General features: G+C 41.4%; 3 protein-coding genes across 3 annotated transcripts in view; 2 read left to right on the top strand and 1 right to left on the bottom strand.

The window, feature by feature from the left end:
• Positions 1 to 615: 615 nt before the first annotated feature.
• On the top strand, positions 616 to 5,360 carry sbk3 (SH3 domain binding kinase family, member 3). The gene is made up of 4 exons (XM_086311509.1): positions 616 to 977; positions 2,643 to 2,790; positions 3,188 to 3,390; positions 4,309 to 5,360. Exons 1-4 carry the CDS (start codon positions 972 to 974, stop codon positions 5,092 to 5,094), a joined length of 1,143 nt encoding a protein of 380 aa, XP_086167635.1. The 5' UTR covers positions 616 to 971; the 3' UTR covers positions 5,095 to 5,360.
• Positions 5,361 to 9,601: 4,241 nt separating this feature from the next.
• On the top strand, positions 9,602 to 13,172 carry mfap5 (microfibril associated protein 5). The gene is made up of 7 exons (XM_086311513.1): positions 9,602 to 9,809; positions 10,750 to 10,824; positions 10,936 to 10,968; positions 11,063 to 11,089; positions 11,170 to 11,257; positions 12,067 to 12,140; positions 12,625 to 13,172. The coding sequence occupies exons 1-7, from the start codon at positions 9,602 to 9,604 to the stop codon at positions 12,735 to 12,737; spliced, it is 618 nt and encodes a 205-aa protein (XP_086167639.1). The 3' UTR covers positions 12,738 to 13,172.
• Positions 13,164 to 20,591, bottom strand: part of LOC147319150 (adaptin ear-binding coat-associated protein 1-like) — an 8,156-nt gene continuing 728 nt past the window's right edge. Inside the window, exons 2-7 of the mRNA XM_086311512.1 lie at positions 20,109 to 20,209; positions 18,012 to 18,116; positions 17,461 to 17,542; positions 17,229 to 17,337; positions 16,882 to 17,029; positions 13,164 to 14,834 (exon numbers count right to left, since the gene is read on the bottom strand). Coding sequence (XP_086167638.1) covers positions 14,722 to 14,834; positions 16,882 to 17,029; positions 17,229 to 17,337; positions 17,461 to 17,542; positions 18,012 to 18,116; positions 20,109 to 20,209 — 658 coding nt within the window. The 3' untranslated portion in view covers positions 13,164 to 14,721. The remainder of the gene's footprint in view (positions 14,835 to 16,881; positions 17,030 to 17,228; positions 17,338 to 17,460; positions 17,543 to 18,011; positions 18,117 to 20,108; positions 20,210 to 20,591) is intronic.

Here is a 20,591-nt window from a genome sequence, read left to right as displayed (position 1 = left end):
GAATTAAGTTTTATGTTTTTCTTTTAACGCAAGGTCTCAGATCTTCTTAATATGAGTCTGATGATTAATATGTGCTTGAAAAGAGAGTAAGTCAGATAGCATTGTGTAACAAGAAGAGGAATTATGATGACCAATGAAAACCTTCATTTATGGATGTGATGATTATATTTTAGTCGATTTTAATTTTGATCAATTTTAAATGCCTCCATCAGAAAGTGGCAGATATCAAGGATAAGGAAGAGAGAACATCAATATTTAAAAATAAAATGCTCTGTAACTATATGCTGTAATCCCAGTAAGATTCAGGGATCATGGATACAGCTTGTTGGCCTATTCCAATCATTCCAGCATACCTGTTGATTAAAAGAGGAATCCTATACTGTGTGTGGATTTCACTGACTCAGACAGGCTGAGAGGGTGAGAAAGAGACATGGAAGGAAAACGAGGGGGTACAAGGTGAATGACAGCTGAGGAGAGGGGAGGCAGGAGAGCGATGGGTTAATGTGGTCAGGCTGACTGACAGATTGGAAGAGGTGGGATATTAGCAGTGCTGTGCAGTAGAGAGGGGCACACGGGGAGTAGGAGGTTTGAAATGCCTTGTAGCTGGTTCGTGCGTATTTGCCAGCATAACAGGCCAGAGGCGGAGAGAGCGGGAGTCTTGGCACAAGAGTAGGAAAAGAGAGGGAGGGAGTTAAGCATGTGTCTCATGGGGAGAAACACACAGCCAATATCCTGGTCTCCAGCAAACATCTATAAGCCTCCTTTATAAAGTCAGCTGTGCTACTGCATGGAACAAGGGAGCCAAGGCAAAAATATCCACTTTGATTATCAGTCTAGCTGCAAACATTCAGTAGATCTTCAGCCTGAACAGCAGCTCCCTAACAGGAGCCTGTCAAGTTTTCAAAGTCTCTTTGATTAGATGCTGAAAAGAGCAGAGAAAACTGAGTAGAGATCATCCAACTGAGCAGAAAATGACAGTAAGTATTGCACATTATTCCTGTCCATCCAAACCTTTACATTTAGTTTTCAGATACATATTTGTGACTTTAATCAAACTCATAATGTCAACATGTGAGTGCAGGAAAAACTACTGTCAAGAAAACAGTAATATCGTGCACATGCAGACCGTTTGCAGGTTTTCTGTAATGCCTTAATGATTTGCCTCTAGCTGATGGGATGGCATGCAGACGTTGCATGAATACACTGATGACTTTTTACTACAGCATTTCTCTTTGGCTTCAGACTGTATCATTAAGTGGTGTTTTCAACTCCCGATGCTTGACACTTCTAATGGACTTCAAATTAGTTAGTGATGAGCTACATTAAGACATTATAACACTTACTGCTTTGTGCCAAAGAGCTTTTAATTAATAATCACCTTAGTGACTTAGGACATGGCAAGTATCAGCATACAACCAGTGTCTTAGACGCTTCTGTGTGATTAATGTGTAGGAGTCACTCAGCTAAACTGTGACCTAGATAAAATAAATGATAGTCATTTTCACTTAAGCACGCGTGGAATGAGGAGCACCAAAAGAATCTGACAATGCGATAACTTCAACTCGTGTTAACAGCTCCTGGAACGAAATCCCACTGAGGCTTAAACTCGTGGAAATGTGCTTAAAAACATTTCAACATTTTGCTTTCATGCATGTGGAAGCTGTCTGAAATGTCATGTTTGATCCTCCTTGTGATATAAAATGTTTTAGTTGCTGCAGAGCAGAGTCTGTTGTTGCACCTGCAGCATTAATCTGTGCAGTATCAGTCCTCAAACGGGCCATCATTAGTCTGTTTAAAATACAGCTCATCTGCACAACGTCGTGCTCGCAGGCTGGTCAAAACCTGTTTTTTTCCAGTATTGGCTGCACATCAAGTCTATCAGTTTCCTTAAAAATGACTCAAAGCTGAAATTAATCAATTTTCCAACCATTTGGAATGATTGTAAGTGATTGGAAATGTTTTTCTGTAACAGTAATCAGGCTTATTATATTAATTCAAACCAGAAATATTGATTGGTACCAGCACAGCAAATACTACTAGGTGTTTGCAGGGACGTCACAGTTACACAACATGTGGAAGGTCAAGAATAAAAATATGTTATCCTTCTGGAGTCTCTTTATCTTTTGCGTTAAGCTCTTGTCTTAGTTGTTCACACCCGTCCTGGTGTTATAGGCTATGTGGTGGCGGATCTACTTCAAAGTAAATCATCATGCGTGAGACTTCATGAAGCAACGAATAACAATAGGGATGAACACTAAATCACGCTGCCAAATGTTCTGATCATCCTGATAAGACATCCTGATGTCTGGAGTGTCTATATACCCCAACATGTTCCAGTATTTTCTGCCAAATGTTTGCTGGGATGGCACAAACATCTTAAACTTAAATAGTAAGCCAATAAACTTGCATAGAATTAAAAAAAAAAAAAGATTTTTACTATTGCAGCTAATGTGATGTGTGAGGTTTGAAGTCCCGAGGTCTTGTCATGCCCGAGGTTCAGGTAACGCATCTGAACGTGCTCCCTCAGATTCAGACTTCATTCTCTGAAGTTATCTATCAATAACATCAACACATGCTGCTCAAGCTGCGGCTCTTATTTCATCAATTTGGATTTATGTGTGTGTGCTTTCATATGTTCCCAGGCTGCAGCAGCTCAGGAACTCGACGAGCTATGTTTCCTCTCGGCGCAATCCATGCCCAATCTGAAAGTTTCTGAACACTTTCGGATGGTGAAGCTCCTGGGAGAAGGATCCTATGGGAAAGTCATGCTGGCTGTGCACAGAAAGAGAGGTTAGTGCAAGACTCAGTTCAGTGGGAGCTTCTTTAACTAAACATTTTTCCATTTTTTTTAAACTCGCTGCCTATCTGAAGTATTTGCAAAAGTGTCCCTGAGCACCTCAGACTCAGTTTTCCTTCTAGTAAAGAAACCACATGTTTTTTGTGGGGTCAGCTCTGCAGTAACGTGAGAACAGATCCTTCTTTATTCTGTTGCTCTAATGAAGAGCTTTCTTACATTCTCTCGGATAAAGTTGCTGCAACTGGGGTGTAGACGTGAAATATGGTCTCCCCAAAGGGGAAGTTATATTTGTTCACAGTGATGGACAACACTCACATGCCACAGGTGGTGAGATTATTTATAAGGGAATTTTAAAGCTAATTAGATCTCATCTTGGTTTACTCTCATCAGGAACTCCTATGGCTCTGAAGTTCTTCCCTCGTCAGTCTACCTCGCTCACCTCTTTCCTGCGTGAATACAATCTGTCCCTATCTTACTGCACCCATCCGTCTCTGACACGAGCCCTGGGCATCTTCTTCTCCACGCCATCCTACTATGTGTTTGCCCAGCAAGCCGGTCTATACGGTGACCTCTACAGTGTTATAGTGTCCGAGGTCAGTTTGGCTGACGTGTGGCATGAAAGAAACTATATGCACGCCCTACTAATACAACAGAAAACATATACAGCAGCAAAACTTAATACAAATGTTATACAAGCTGATATGTTTTTGCTTCATAAACCCCAGAATCCCAATATTCCAGTCATTTTATCCAAAGAACTAAAAAGCTATTACAGCTATTACAGCCTACACAGTTTATTACTTTCAATAGAATCACAGTATTGTTGTTTAAGTGTTCCTGCTGTAGTCTCCAAATATTATTGTATAATATAACTGCATGTCCTCACTCACATCACCTACCCTGAATTCAGTTTCTTCTCCTTCTTAGACTATGACATATCAGCTAAAAAACACTGCAGTATTCGATACTTTAACAAAAACCCTGAAGGTGAACAGTGACCAGGTGTGATGAATCACTGCAGGAGTCTATAGCTAAACCTTAACATTCATCTCAGCCACACAAACTGCATCACATCACAAGATGTGCAGCAGCATGCACAGTGTTTAACTGTATTCATGAAGATTGGCATATTATTCCACAAATTTTCCTTTACTCTTTTGGGAGTTTGTACTTGTTGAGCGCTCATTTCTAAAAGTTTAAACATAAGACATGTTTGATAACAGCTTCCAGCTCACCTACTTCCCTGTTTGTGTCTCTGCCAATAACACAATGAAGCGCTGATAAGAATAAGAACAGCCCGCTCTCACTCAGTGAAGAGAGAGTACATGAAGTTAAACAGGGATTTCCAAATGCGTCACCAACCAGTTAAGATTTTGTTGTCTTAGTGCCAGTAACACAGTCCTCCTATCAGACTCCACTTGGCCTAATTGTCTTATAAAATATTATATAAAAAATAATAATAACTGTCTGATATTGGGCCACCACTCAATCATACTGTCTGTCTGTTTCAGGCAGGGGTGAATGAGGACTGCGTGCAGAGGGTGATGTCCCAGCTGAGCGGTGCAGTTACACACCTCCACTCTCTGGGCTTTGTCCACCGTGACATCAAACCTGAGAACATCTTCCTCTGTGACAGCTCCTGTCGCTGGGTCAAACTCGGGGACTTTGGCCTCGCCCGAGCCATCGGCACCACCGTTCGAGCTGTCTGGTACGAGTCGCCTTTCTGCACGCCTGAGGTGGAACCTGCCAAGGAGGCCGAGAAGGAGATGGAGAGAAGGCGGACTGAAGGAACTGAAGAAGAGGTAGAAGACATCTGGATATCAGTAGAGCCCTGCATTGACAGCTGGGCTCTTGGTGTGCTCGTCTACTGCCTGCTAACTGGCTGCTTCCCCTGGGAGGAGAGCACTCATGATGATCGTGGCTACCGAAAATATAAGGAGTGGTTTGACCGTGAGGCCAAACGTGACGAGAAAATGCGAGATGGCGAGTGGAGGGGTGAGGAGGACGCTGATGATTACATTATTATGGAGAGAAAACAAAGAGACAATCCTCCTCCTTCACAGTTTGAGGGCCTCAGCCCATTAGTGATGACTCTGTTGAAGGAGCTACTCCACCCTGAGCCCAAACACAGAGGGACTCCAGAGGAGATCCTGAGCTATCTGGGAGGGCCGTGGCTGATGGAGACAGAGAGAGAGGAGAAGAGGAAAGCAGAGGAGGCGGAGAAGGAAGCCAGAAAAATGAGGGAGAGAGGGGGGGTAGAAGAAGAGCTTCTCAGGGAAGGAAGGGGGGAGAGATAAACTTTGTCTTTATGAAACTGTTTAAGCGTTTTCATATTTTTATAAGTACCCTTAATACTCAAAGTGCAACTTCATTGTACATATTTCTGTTTGTGAACGTTTGTAAATATGTGTGTTTGTGTGAAAATAATACAAGAAAAGTGTGATGTCTGAACAAAAAGCTGTATTATAATGCTATTAAAGACTTGTGTTGGAATGTTGGTTTATGCAAAATAAATCAGTGGTGTTGCATGTGTTATATAAGTAGCAAGTCAGGCTGACAATAAAGAGGATTTGCAGATGATGATGGTTCAGATAAAAGCTACATTTGAAGACACTACAAAGCACCCTAGACTTTATTCTGTTTAGACAGCATTGCATACAGCACGTAGACAAGCACATCTATGGAAATTATGACATCTTGGATGTGGTGTTGAAGCAACAGGTGCAGCAGAACAGCAGGAGCACATCTAAAATTGGACTAACAATACAGTCTGACAGCGATACCAGCATGATCTTCTTTCGTGCTGGAGTGATGAAAATCACAGGCATGGCACCTATACTAGGAGAGAAAAGGATTTTAGGGCTAAAATGACCCCTTCATGCTGTTCTCAGTGATGCCCACTGTAGGTGATGTACTGACAATGAAACACACCTCATGGGAAATCTGCAAGTGGCTAGCTGGCCTCAGTATGGATTCAGGAGAGAGCTGTCCTGTATCTGTCAGAGAGAATAATTACTCGTTGAAAGATCACCTGCAAGCCTGCATACAGAACCCTCCGAAATGGATTTCACGGAATTGCTGATGGCGCCTTTGTTCACATTTGCCGTCACTCAGTCATGCTGTGATGTTAACTGTCCAGTAGTATGTAAGAAAAAACACGACGCAGTCCTCACCCTGCTAGATATTAAATGGTGCAAGGACTATTTAATGTGGAGCAAATGTACCATTTGGACTGGATCCCTGCTGGTAGCGAGCTGCTAATGCGCTGTGCGTGAGTGTGTGCATGCTGGTGGGGCCTGCGCTAACCCCTGCTAAGGACCACTCCAGATGGATTTATAAATAGACTTCTGGGCCATCTATTTACAAACCATGCAAATCATCACCTCCCTCTGACTATCTGCACTTCACAGCCTTCCAAACGCAAAAGTCAGGCTGCCTTGGCGCCCACAGGCCTGTAGCAGCACAATCTGATGGAACACTTTGACCCATCTTGCCCATTTACCCTCATCTCGTTTTATCTCTGGCCCTTGTGCAGATTACTTTTCCCTTTCTTCTGCCGTGCCACTTGGACCTGGTCTTTCCCTTTCATCTTTGCAATTACAGTCAGATCTGTTTTCTTCACACTTGACGGCTGTCATTCCCTCACTCTACTTACTTCTTTTTTCGGATCACGGCCGCGTATCAGCTGTGTCACACAATACCAAATGTTTACGTGAAAACATTTGTTATCTCCTTTAGCAATGGTGGTTTGGGATTTACTGGTTTCTGGGAACCAAAGCTCATGTGACACTCAGATTGGGCGTTAAAGGAGGACCTCAGCCTGACAAATGGAAACACATGGTGCAGACTGCTGAGACAATCGAGTGCCAACACAAAGATGCTGATCGAGGTGCAAATCTATTGGAGGTTCAGAAGGACAGATAGCGGGGATGATGAAAACAGGAGAAACAAGGACAGCTACACATGTGGACTACTGCTGAATTGCTGAACCAAGCTGGAGATGCAGCTTAGTTTATTTTAACTCACGTATGTACTTCCAAGTCACATGTCATGACAGACCTTTGAACATTTGTCAAGTTGAAAGACACACTCCCACGTCCAGAAACCAAAGAAGCTAGTATTTAGATGTCAGCGCCATTGAGATTGCGTGTTACCAATATTGCATGAAGCACACTTTAGCTGGAAAGTTTAAACTCTGTAAAGGTCTACATCATCACATTCGCTGCCTTCAAGCTACCTGCTTATTTTTCATCCTTTACATTATACAGCGTTTGCCTTCTTTCTGACTCTGAGAGGACATGCATTAGTGTTTTTAAAAGTGCATTTTTTTACAAAGGTGAGACAGAGGGCACAGAGAAAACCAGCCTGAAAACTCCACACTATGTAACAGATATTTAGACAGATATCTGATGAAGGTTTTCACCTGTCACCAGAATGAGGTCTGCAAAAATGCACGGCGATATAAGAGCCAGATTAATTGACCAAATTAAATGTTCATATAGCCAAATGAACGAAATGTACCCCAACTTGGAAGCCAAACCCTCTGCCCATCATGGCCTAATATTTCCACTGCAACTTTTTCTCCCACCTGGCAGCATCTTACAACAGGACTGGCAGAGGTGATTCTGGCTGACTGGGAGAACCTGAGATTATCAGTTTTGAACAGCGAGAAGCATCAATGAGCCACACTGGATCTAGTTTAGAAAACGAAGTGCTTAAGTGTGCTGCGCTGCTGGTTTTCGTGCACAGGAAACACAGCAGTACTAGAAAAAAACAAAAATCTATCAGCTGGTTGAAATCCAGAGACTGTAAGTGAGACGAAGAGCGAAGGCGAAGCATGTTGGGGTGAAAGAGAGGAGAGAGGGTATGTATTGCATTGCCGGCATGCCTCATGCAATGCCATACAACTAATAAACAACTAGAGTTTTTATCATGTGTTTACAGTCAGGCATGTTTTGCCTTAACCATTGCTGGTCCTTCTTGCTCAGCACCTGACCCCTTTAATCCTCTTTTTTGTCTTCATTTTAGCTTTACTTTGTAGCTCCTGCTACAGAAGTGTAGACCGAGGGGCAGTTGGATACGTTCGCAGGACTGATCGTGCTTATTGGCTCCTCTCCTCGTCTCTTTTGCTTACACTGCCTCTATCTGTCAAGCTGTCATCATCCTCACCCTGTCGACCTTGTTAGGGGCATCCCGCAGGCTCAACCTGGAGTCCGTGTAGCCCCAATATGTCAAGGGAGATGATGAGTGTGTCCCTATTGAGCTGACTTGGCCCACCACATGGTGAGAGCCAGTAAGACTTTGTAGCTTCAAGAGTATGCGTAGCAATATTTATATTGGTCAACTTCGTAGAAGCCAAAGAAGAGTCAAGTTTCACCAAAGCTGCTATAAAGGTCACAATGAAAGAAAGCTTTCAACACAATGAGACAAAGGGTCTGGAACAGTGGCCTTCATCTACACGGATAAGACAACTCTGAACGATAGCTTAGGTATGTAATGAACTGTAGTCCACAGATGACAAGTTTATATACAGTAATAAAAAATGTCCACTCCCTGTCTAACTTGTGGTCTTCCAAGCAATTGTGATGCATCTCTTTGTTTCGAAAGAGAACAAACAGCGAGCTGCGTGAGCTGATGACAGAGTGTAAGTACTTTGGGCTTATCGGGGATGAGAAACCATCTTTGGAGCTACATGTTGTTATTTTCTTGAGAGCATTCATGATTAATTCTTACCTGTGTAATCTGTAAATACAGACAAGGTCGATCGCCTTTAACTTCAGGCAATAAATTAAATAAAGGTCATAACATGATCCATTTCTCATATAACTTTAATTAAGTTAATTGTTTTCTACATCTTGCTAGTATTGGGTTGGAACTCCTTTTGCAAGCAGAACTGCCTCAATGAAGACAGTTTGAAATGATCTGAGCTTTGTGACATTCTGTGATGTGGTCATAAAGGCATGGAGATGATCAACAACAACAACAACAACAACAACACTCAGTTAGGCTGTGCTTGCGCTTGGTACTAAGGAACCCACAGTGTACCAAGAAAATATTTCCAACACTATTAATACCATTGATATAAGACAGGAGGGATTCATGCCTTCATGTTGTTTATCATAATCATGATCATTAATATGCAAATTGTCACGATGATTGATCATTCACCATTGATCAATGGCCACGAGAGCATCCTTACCTGAATGATTGAGCATGCGTCAAGACGATTGTCTGTTAATGGGAGGCACCACTTTCTTATGTGCATTGCTCCATCTGCTGGCTGTACCAAGTATTGCAAAAGTCAGATTTGGAGCTCATTCTTGACTGTTAATTTGTGAAATAACTACAAACATATGCCAGGAAATAAATGGCTCATGTTTACAGCCTTCTCATTTGTCACAGGAATACAAGAGGAAATATTAAATTAAAGCTTTTTCTATCTCTTTTATCTTTGTGTGTGCTTTTTCAAGCAAATACAAAGAAAATGAGTTGTTGAGCGTGTCTGTAACTCCTGTGCTCAATCTACCTTTATTCAGAGAAGGATAACTGCTGATGTATGCTGATGAAACAGTGAAACACGGGGAAGTAAAAATATATAAAGATGCACTACTGTGCAAAGGTTCAGGTAGCTTTAGTTCTTATCCATCACATGGAGGCCCCCTGAACTTACTCTGCATCCTAACAGTCATAAAGACCCACCTTTAGATTTGAGAATAATACAGTCCAGTAGACTGTTTACCTTTACAAAGTAAAGTGAGTATAGCGTGTTATCACAGCAATATAATTGGATACTAACCATCAGATATGACGACAAAGGCAGAAGATTTTATCAAATCGAGACATGAAAATAGCGAAAAGCATGAAAAGTGCCAGGGGAAGGAGGACAGGGGGAAGAGGAGAGGGAGGAGGAAGCAGAGGAGGAGAAGGAGGGTGCAGGAGAGGGAAGGAGGGGAAAAGAAGAGAAGACAAAAGATTCATAAAACTAAAGCAGTTGTGGACGACAGCAAAAGTTGTGAGTACAAGTTATGTTTCTTTTTCCACCTGATTTGTACACATTCTGTAGGAATTACACAGAAGAACATCTGCAGACTCAGGATAACTCACAGCCAAAGACATTAACTGGGTGATACATCCTTCTGATTAGATGTAAACACAAGTTAGGAGGAGAATGCCTGACTAGTTAACTAACTTAGTCAAAAAGGCTTTGTAGACGAGTGAAGGGTTGATTGCATGCGAAGTTCAGCAGACATAAAGAGTGAAAAAACTCTCACAAACGAGCCAACAGAGACAAACAAGCAGCTAAAGCAGAAAAATGCAGTGTTTTCAACTGAGTGATTGCAAATGTGTGACTCTGGGATGTATCGCTGCTGAAAGGACAAGATGTGGAAAAAAAAAAACCACCATCGAGTTCAGATTGGCTGGCGATGATTGTACAGTTGGAAAGCGGCGATATGTTCTCTGAAAATAAAGCTGGGAAAGAATGTGAGAGCGTAACAGAGGAGGGGTGGAGGGGTTTCTCAAATAGGCCACACACAAAAAACACATTCTTTTGCGAGAACTCACATCTTGGACTCCAAAGTTACTGTGACACATCAGGAGAGGAATGGTGCAGGGCGGGAGATGAGAGAGGGAAGGGGGGGGGGGGAAGGAGGAAGGAAATCAGGCATCACTTATCTGTTTACAAGGAGTCCAATAAATACTAGAATAAATAAATGTAGGAAAAATGACATCAGAGGCTCTTGTGCGACACTGTGCTACACATCTGTGTTTTCAGCTGATGCAAAACTCTAAGGAAAACATTACCCTGAGCTGAAATGTTGTTAGCATTTATGTAACGGGATTAAAGGAAACATAAACAGTTAAGGAATTAGAAAAAAAAATCATAGTGAGGATATTGAGCAGTTCCACTCTGTGAAATCATCCCGACTCTTTTCCTCTTCGGTTTCCTGCAGCTCGTAAAGTTCACCCCTTACAAGCTGAAGGAATGGGCAGCCTCCCAGTGGTCCTGCTCCTCTGCAGTTTCCAGGGTAACGTTACCAAACAGGACACACAAATCAACTTGTTTAATTATGGTTGAGTCGCTGTGTGTTTGCTTTTATGCTGCAAACCTCTCCCCTCATGCGGTTTCTGTTCCACAGCACTCACGGTTATAGCCCAAACTCAGCCAACTGGTAAAGCCCTTTTACTTTTGATAATGATGACAGACGTCTGCTACTCTTTGAGTTTTTCTCATTTATTCTTTTTCTTTTCTTTCCTCACTTCTAGAAGCACCTGGGAACGCCATACCAACCGGTGAGTATCTCCACTTTTAGGACTTTTGTGATTTACACAATATCAACATGACATGTGTCTCCGCTGTTATCACTCTGCAGAATGTAGGGAGGAGACGTATCCTTGCACCAGGATGTACTCAGTTCACAAGCCCATCAAGAGATGTATTGGTAGTCTTTGTCTCTACAGGTGATCTGCAAATCCTCTACAACACACTTTTAATTAGTCTTTTTTCCAGAAAAAGGACTTACTTATTTTTAAAAACTGAGCAGTAAAGGTCTTACTTTTTCTTCAGTGTTTTAACGACAGGTGGTGAAAGAAAACAAGGAAATGGTCTTGAGCAACAGTTCTCCAGGCTTTTCTTTGGACATTTTGGCTGTTTTTCACACATTTTCAGTCCAGTCCTCGCACCTGATCATTTTTAGAGGACTTTTATTTTTTGGTTGTTAAGCCACTTAACGCCGACCCATGAGTCATTCAATCATAAAAAGGCACCTGACTCAAGGGATGAACCACTATTGTGTCTAAACATAACAGACAGCTCAGCAAAGCAGCTTTAAATTGCATCTTTAGTCACTTTGTTACCAGCAGCCTGTCACGAAAACACATAATTTGTTGCCATTTCTGTAATTTAATCTATGCCAAAGATAACATCGTTTGACGGGCATAAAATAGTATTTTTGCACCGACAGGGTGATTCCCAAAGAGGTATTCCCTGAAAATGACAGCTTCATCTTTGCATCAGTACAAGTAGTAAAGAGCTTTGAATGTCCTTCAAGAAGCCTGGAAAACTACTACTGAAGACTACTTAAATGATATGTTAACAGACACAGCTAGAAGTATAAAGTACTACAAATAGCATCCTTAATTATTAGTACAATATTTGTGTAACAGTATTGAGCTCACAAGACTTTCATTACTGAACACAGTTACCCTGTCAGCCTGTATCAGTATATCCATCCTCATAATGTTCATGTTTTACCCCGGTGCTCTCGCAGCCTCCCTCGTGTTTATGTGATCAACAAAGAGATCTGTGTGAGGACAGTGTGCCGTGAGGATGAGTATCTGAAAGGTGAATTAGTCTTAATGTATACACAGGTGACAAATTAAAGGAAAAGACAACACTGGAGCAGCTTCATTGCTCCTTGGCAGTGATTCTCTAAAACAAATAACCAAAAAAATATAATTTGTTCCCTCAGTTGATGATGCCAAAGAGTGCAGTTTAACAAGTTGGTACATTCATCAGCTTGATTTTGAGGGTAAAAACCAAATAAATCGCCAATAATAATAATAATATATTTGCTGATGCTGTAACGCTCACTTTTATTTTATTAAAATTAAACTTGGATCTTTTGTTTAATAGATGAAGAATGATAAAAATGACAGCAGGTATGAACCACACCACAGCAGGTCAGAGCCACAGGATTCCTCCACTGCAGGGCTCAGGTTTCGCCTTTCATTTGTCACCTGTCTGTATAAAGGAACAGTGATCTTACAGTCCATGAAAATATGCATACAAATAAATAACCCTTTTTTCCCCTTTCTTTACATTACAGCTGAATTATGCAGAGAGTTGTCTGGGTGGCCCAGACGTATCCAGAGGTCATCCAATAGCAAACGTTGTCGCAATCGTCGTGGCAACCCCCAAACCTGGGCAAACAAAGCCTGATCTTGCCTAGAATGGGCCCGTGACCACCGGGTGACGATGGTGCGACCCATGGGCGTCGTCATCGAAAACAGCCAATAAAAACACCATAAATCCGCTGCGCCACACCTGAGGGTCTCTTTCCTTTTCTTTCACGCGAGCACACACACACACACACACACACGTGTGCTGAGTCATATCTACATATGTTTATGTATTCGTCCTTTTACTGTGTGAGTATTTCATTTCGTCCGTGTGTATTGGACACAGGTCATGTCTTCCATGGTTTACGATCCATTTGAGGTACTGCAGTAATGGGCCTATAGGAGCACTGAGTCACTTAATCGTATAAGAAACAAAGTAAAACAAAGACCCACTCTGTTGTGGATTGTAAGGTACACACTGACCGTTCAGTATTATGTGCACTATTGTAACCAATAAAATATAATGGAAGTTGTTCACGAGATTATTTATTTTTTTACTACTCAATTTAAAGAAGAAGAAAAAAAAACAACAACCACAAAAGAAAGTTATGGCCATTAAGTGTTTTCTTTATAGTTTTCTTTGCATATTCATTTGCACACACACTTACGGTTTGAATAACAGGTAACATCTGGGAGAAATAATTTAGACAATAAACAAACACTGACAAGCATCCTTGGGGCTTTACACTCACACACACTCTGTTCTCTGATCCATTATCACACCACTTTCCACTGCACATCTGTTACAACACATGTGCGTGTGATATCATTTTTTACATAATCCATCTCTGGGTACACAACAATATCACAACAAAACACTGCATCAAACACGGACTATCTTATTTCCACGTTGCATTTGTCTGCATCACAATACCGCTGATAGCTTAACACCTTGATATGGAACTGGAGTTCACATTTAACTCATCTGTACAGCACAACACGCTGTGCTTGAGCACGACCCGATCGCCCTTCTCATAAACACTTACGGAGACAGAAACACAGAGCGATTCACTGACGAGGAGAGAGGCCGTGACCTAAATGACTCACCAGTCACAACTTTAACAGCTGTGCTGAGTGAAGATGACATAACACGGACTAAATCATCTCTGCTTCCCCCCTGAGGCAAAGATAAAAGCACTTGATGCCTCTCCTTCTTTTGCTTACACCCTCTCCCATCCAGCATTCCTGCTTCCAAGTGTCCTGATTTATGGTTAAAACAATGCGCGCGGCTCCCGCGGCCCGTCCCCGGTGGAATATGTGTTTGACAGCTGCAGAACCGCAAGAGCCGAGCAGAGAGTGCTAAAGAGCACGGCCGCTCTGTAAATCAGCTGCGACTTAACAGGAGTCTTTCAAGTAAAATCCTTATGCGGTAAACGTTGCAATAAACTGAAGCTAGCATGAGCCAATCATGGCGTTCACTGCGGATTTCATGAATTACTAACTACACAGACAGATGCGACCGTCAGTCAGTGCATATAATCAGTCCCGCTGCTGGAGACTTGGAGAAACAGGACGTAGACCAACAACAATAATTACAAACCACTTACAATATATGTATATACACATTTAAAATAAATATTCTCTGTACATTTAAGTCATTCATGAACATTTCATTAGATTTCAGTAGATCATTAGATGTTGATGACAAGATTATGCCTCCCTTGATATTCCTATTGTGTATCATTAGCAAATAAAACACTGTAAGAACGGGAAAATTGGCGGAATAAACTGTTACAGGGCGAATCTAGACAAATACAGAGTCCAAGCAGATGGAGTGAATGATGGGGATGCAGAGCCTGCTGAATATGTCAAGTTGGCCCGCAGCTGTAGCTGTAAGCGTAATTAAGACGGTGCTGTGAGGTCAGAACAAAGTAGGAGGAATTCAAGAGAAATAAAACTACGACAGGGGCTTACCCTGCTTGGCAGGGAGAGATACGGGACCCCGTAATCGGGAAAAGAAAGTTGCAAAAAGTGCTGCATAAATTTACAGAGAAAAGGGAGAAAAAAACAGGGGGACTCTCTCCTCACTTCGGGGATGCAGAATCAAAGTCTCCCCACAGGTCAGAGCTGCCTGTCGAGGTGGGGTTGGGTGGAGCCACAGAGTTGGAGTTACTGGAGTCCAGGTCTAGCAAACACCCTGGCAGTTTGAAATCAAAGAAAAAGAGAGACGCACATCTGAAACTTTAATACACGTCATATGTTATAATCTGCAAACAAATTGTCTTTTTGAGGGATTAAAAAAGTTATCTGAATGTCAATACAAGGATTTCTCAAATAATACATCAGCTCTAAGCAATCGATAAAAATATAATTTCACCAGATAACAAAAAAATATTGTCCTACAACTTTTACTTACAGTGGTATTCGCACTATTTTCCAGTTTACCCTGGTGGTATCAGTGATGCACACGGTTTCAGTTTTATGCACTGAGCTTTCTAGATCTCGACCTCTGAAACTTCTGCCGCCACCCAAACACAATGGTGGTAAAGTATTGAAAATTTCCACTTGAAACTCAAAACTAGTGAGTCTTTTCCCACATTTACTCTGGACAAACCACACACACCGCGCCACTAACAGGACAATGATTTCAGATAGACAAGCTTTTGGAATGTTTTTCAGTGCTTTAAACACACATTCACCTCTGCTCTATACAGATGGCGGAGGAAATCTTACACAGGCATCTACAAATCTTAATACACGAAACCGAAACCGCGCGCATGATTAGATACCACTAGAAGAGTGTAGAAAACCATGACACAGTTTAGCTCTGTAAACATCTATGCTACAGAAGCTACAGGAAACACTATTTTCTAAATGAAAGATATTTAAAAAAAATATGTGTCATAGTTTTGGATAATAGACCTGCGCAACACTGTACTCACTACATCAACTATGAAGACTGACTTGTGCTTCAATGGAAACAGACAAGCTCAAGGAACTAATCTTCAACACTCTGATTCATTTCTGGAAGCATTTTTTTTTCAGTTTGACTTCTGCTTTAAGCAGGTCAGATCCCCCACTGTAAATGAAAAAGCAGCGCCCAAACTCGAAGCATTAATGGAGTAATAAGGTTCACCTTCATTTGCACTATAAATCAAAAAAACTGCTTCTGACATAAATTAAAAACTGGGCTCAACCAGCAAACTGCACAGATTCACGACCTTCACATTAACCCCTGAAATACACCTGCCGCTTGTCTGTGAGACTGTGTCTCGAGTGCGGTTTTCTGTTGCCTTTAGCACGGCTTCAAATCACAACAGGAGAGTTTCAGAAAACTGTGCATGTGGTCTATTATTTTGAAAAGTGGCCAGATTTCTATACCTGACTTCCTGCCCTCCTTATTGGCTCTGTGCAGCTTGACAGTCGTTCTATAAAAAAACTGACCCGATGCTATTTTAATTATCGCAGACCAGAGCTGCTGCGCTGCACCTGGTGGAATTGCAAGCATCATTTTGAGCGTAGTAGTGACACAGCATTAAGTCAAATGTAAGCGATGAAGAAGCCTATGCGGTGTTTAAAAAAAATTCACAACTTGAAACTCTTTAGGACTGTGCACAGATTTGTCATGTTATAAAACTGAAAGTGAACAGCATTTCATTTCAACCGGGATGTTCTACCTTGAGTAGAACTTTTAACCAGCTCCTTAAAGCCCTACTTTTCTACAGAGTAACCGCATCAGTAATTTCCATCCACATATGCTCCTCCTGTCATATGGAGTATAGCCAGCGACTCATGTGACTCATTTGTTTTACTTTTGGGCTGCACATCACCAGCTGCTAGCATCTCCACCTTTGCAGCCTTCTTGAACTCAACGATCTGTTTTTGCCTCGAGTGGTGAAATAAGTTTGTTGCTTCCATTGTGCTGTGTTTGGAGTTCAGTGAAGTAGCTCCCTCTTTTACTAAATCATCATCGGAAGCTGACATGCGACTCTCGCAGTCAGACATGCCTGGGCTTGTTTTCTTATTGTGCATGCTAGGGAATGTAAACACATGGCGCCGCTCTATCGCTGATATCACGATACGACGCTTTTAAATCACGTAAAAATGTATTCCGGTATCATACTGGACGATATGATATACCGCAGCCCTAGTTCTGAAACCTCCTTTATATCTTTTCTTAACCTCATAACATTGTAAATTGAGGTGAAGATTAAACATGGGGTTGTTGTTGGACTGTTACATACCAGAGTCACTTCCTCCTGCTGATGGTTGTGTGTTATGATTTGTTGATCTGGAAGAAGGGGGTGGAGCCAGTTTGCCCCCAGGGGGAGGCGGAAGGAGCCCAAAGCCGCCTGAACTCTGTGGACGAGACCTGTCCTTCTTTTTCGATTGCTAGATAAGATATAGATGGAAGGAAACAAAATCTGTGCATGAATGAGGGTATATCCAGTATGATTGATGCTTTTTTAAACCTAGCAGTAAATATATGCGATGCAATGCATTTGAGCTTGACAGAGACATATTTGTACAGCTTTGAAAAAGGCCTGAACACCACACTAGTACTATGAAACTCTATGAAAATAAATAATACCCCAATGTTCAGAGTAATGGTCTGTCCTTCTTTGAAGCCCAGGTCCAGCTTTGGAGTGGAGTCTGGAGCCTGAGCCTGCTTGCTAAATTCAGTTTCCTGTTTCACCCACCTGAAGAAAGCAAGGGAGGAAAGCAGTGATACAAAAATGTATCTTAGGAAACACTAAAGGAAAAAATACACTGACAACTCAATTAGTCATGATTAGAGCTGCGTTCACAGAGCAGCTTCATACTTAAAGTGGTCCTGAAGTGCGACATTGAAGTCGAAGGCATCGCTTCGGTCTCCAAACCCAATGCCTATGAATGCAGTGCGGCCTTTGAGATAAAAACACAAAGACAACAATCAAGTTACAGCAGTAATAACAAACAAAATAAACCCACAGGTCTCTCAGAATGACCTGCACACCGTAGCACAAACTGGCTGAAAATGTGCTGTACAGAAACAGAACTTCTGTAATGATCACTGTCCCTGCATTACTTTAAAAATGAAGACCTTTAAAATAAAAATCAGGACTGAACGAAATTTGAATTATGTAATAAAGTTTTGTCTTTGCAAAACAAATTATGGATACAGCTACTCCACAGTTCAGTAATCTCTAAAACAGACAGTATGTGATTCTATAAAAAATATTTTAAAGGCTTTAAAAAAATACCCAACATTCTTTAATTTAAATTTATTAGACTTTTAAAAAAACCCCACATCAATCCGGATAATGTCCTTGTATCCTGTTCAAACACATTTTTTTTCAATATTTTATGGCTTAGCAATAATTGTTTTACCCACCGTTGTCGTCCATGATGCGCAGCACAAAGTAACGGCTTGAGTCGCTAACTGTTTCCATTGCAACTCCAGGATACTCGTCCACTGGTGCTTGGGCAAAAAGCTCCCCTGAAAAGATATGTGTTCGTTATCAGCTTGGCAAAACAGTCTGAAGGTTTGATGGAAAATGCCACGAGGTAAAGGACAGATGTGAAGGAGAATAATTAAATAAGTGTGGAGCTGGTGAGAATCTGACTGCACTCACAAAAGTCTCTTAAACAATGTGACGATGACATCATTGATGTCGACTGTGTTGAAACTACAGGGCCCTGAAGATGGACTACAAAAAGCTTATTTTAGATACTCACCTATAGCTTTGTATGTTGCAATATGTTTCAGGTGGTTTTAAATAAACAGGAATATATAGCCTATAAAGTCAGTAAAAATCCCGGTCATACTCAGATTAGTTGGTCATCATGTCCTCACTTACTTTAATAAAGGTTTATGTGATTCAGGTCAGATGAATTCATGATAATCTTAAAGGCAGCAATACAACAACGGATATACAGTCCTATGCAAACATCCTGAGTATCCCTCATCATTTCTTTATATTATCAAAATCTGATGGTACTTCTTTGTTTTCATAATTCAATCGATTTGGACAAGTTCACCAACATCATTGGCTGAAATGCAGCCCCAAACCATGGCAGAGTCTTCTACACGTTTTGGAGATGGCTGTTGTACCTCCTCCGTACATACTGATGACTTGAACTGCAAATTTCAGGTCTTTGCTGTAGTTTTTCCTCTTAAGGACAAGGCTTTCTGTTCATCTGCTTTAGACAGTGTCTTACACCTCCCACTTTTTCTTTTTTCCTCTACTCTCATCCAGTTTACTCATTTTTTAAGGATACACTACACACCATGCTGACATAGGCCAAATTTTTGGGAATCACCTTGCTGGTACAAAAAATACTATTTTGTGCTCTCCAACGGTGTTATTTTTGGCATTTACTGTAGATTTAACTAAAGACATGGGAACAAATTATGTGTTTTTGTGACAAAGTGCCTAAAGGTACAAATTAAACTGGGTTCTTTCCTAAGTGTTATGTGTAGACACAACACTGGTTTGTCACTTGAGTCAGGTGTCTTTTTTTATGCTTGAATGAGTCACAGGTCAATGTTAAGCAGCTTAACAAACAAACAGAAAAAAAACATTTCTCTGAAAATGGTCAGGTACAGGGACTGGACCGAAAATGAACCAAAAAGTAGTCAATGTCCATAAAAAACAACAACAACTTTTGCATGGTACTATAACGTATTCAAGCTCAATTACTGTAAACCTTAAACTCACTTTGGTCATTTTAATACAGCTATGAATCTCTTTCACATTGTGTCTTCTCCCCATCACCCCCAGTTGGTCGCAGCAGATGGCTGCTCCTACCTGGGCCTGGTTTCTTCCAGCTAAAAGGGAGTTTTTCCTTCCCACTGTCACCAAATCTTTGCTCAAAATGGGTTAGTTGATTGGTGGGATTTACACTGCATTATTGTAGGTACTTTACCTTATAATATAAAGCACCTTGAGGTGTTTGTTCTTGTGTTTTAGAGTTAGATAAATAAAACTGAATTGAATAATCTTGATTTTCTAAATGATTTACTTCATGATGAAGATTTTATCACAGCAGTTCTGTGTCCACATTTAAAGGCTGCTATTCCAGGTTCAAAACATATCATCAGGTTATGTTAATTCAAATTTACACGATCTGCATCACCTATTTGTTATTCTGATTGTTCTGCAGGACATTACTTGTATCCTATGCTGAAGGAGGTAGTAAATAAACCACCTTTCTTTAGGATTTAAAGAATCAGACCAGAACTTGTAATTGTTGCCATGTTACGTGAATGGAAAACAAAACGTGTATTTTACAGAAAACAAGGACATTAAGTTTCTAAAAAATGCACTGATGCAGCCTCCAGACTGCTCACTCGGCTGCAGGCTGGGTCACCTTGGAATCGATGAGTAACAGAGGGGCAGGGTGACAAACAGGAGACTATACAGTGAAGTGATTTACAGCAGCGACAGCCCGGTAAACAATGGCGCTGCCCTGTCTGCTCGTCTCTCACCAGAGACTTTGTCTTCCAATTTCACGTAGGCTACTTTGCCCCGGGCCGTCACACGCATGCGTCCCGTCCAGTCAGGAGCATCCAGCTTCCAATCAGCAGCCCTAAGACACGCACACACACACAGAGGTAGATGTTGTGATGTAGGTGAATTGTTGACAGTTTACTCAGACTGATGTTGACAGAGGAGGTGAATAAGCAAGACACAGGAAAGTTACTGTTATGATTTGTCATACTCAGACACACTCATTTTCTACGTGTGCAAAACGTGACTAAGACATTTCACTGAGACATGGGGATGAAATATTACATCATCACCCTTACTCACAATACATATGGTCAGCGGTTAACCAATCCTGTGGCTCATGGGACCTGAGGCACATGCTACTGTTTGGTTGGTGTAATGTCCAGTCAGAAGCAGCTGCAGCAGGTCATGCTGAAGGACCAGCCAATGAAAAATGGGGTAAACAAACCAATATCGACCTC

Source organism: Aulonocara sp. 'chitande type north' Nkhata Bay, linkage group LG11, assembly GCF_057382095.1.
Source record: "Aulonocara sp. 'chitande type north' Nkhata Bay isolate Kocher_YH1m ecotype deep benthic linkage group LG11, A_spYH_male_GT1.1, whole genome shotgun sequence".
Classification (NCBI taxonomy): Eukaryota; Metazoa; Chordata; class Actinopteri; order Cichliformes; family Cichlidae; genus Aulonocara; species Aulonocara sp. 'chitande type north' Nkhata Bay.
The sequence above is the reverse complement of the archived record's forward strand: the minus strand, read 5'-3'. Positions and strand labels throughout refer to the sequence as shown.

Excerpts from the sequence above, each read along its gene's own strand:
- sbk3 (XM_086311509.1), top strand. Across the intron at positions 2,791-3,187 it reads GGCTGTGCACAGAAAGAGAG|GAACTCCTATGGCTCTGAAG; the intron begins GTTAGTGCAAGA and ends TACTCTCATCAG. Across the intron at positions 3,391-4,308 it reads ACAGTGTTATAGTGTCCGAG|GCAGGGGTGAATGAGGACTG; the intron begins GTCAGTTTGGCT and ends TGTCTGTTTCAG.
- mfap5 (XM_086311513.1), top strand. The coding sequence starts at position 9,602 with ATGACGACAAAGGCAGAAGATTTTATCAAATCGAGACATGAAAATAGC. Across the intron at positions 10,969-11,062 it reads AGCCCAAACTCAGCCAACTG|AAGCACCTGGGAACGCCATA; the intron begins GTAAAGCCCTTT and ends CCTCACTTCTAG. Across the intron at positions 11,090-11,169 it reads TGGGAACGCCATACCAACCG|AATGTAGGGAGGAGACGTAT; the intron begins GTGAGTATCTCC and ends ATCACTCTGCAG.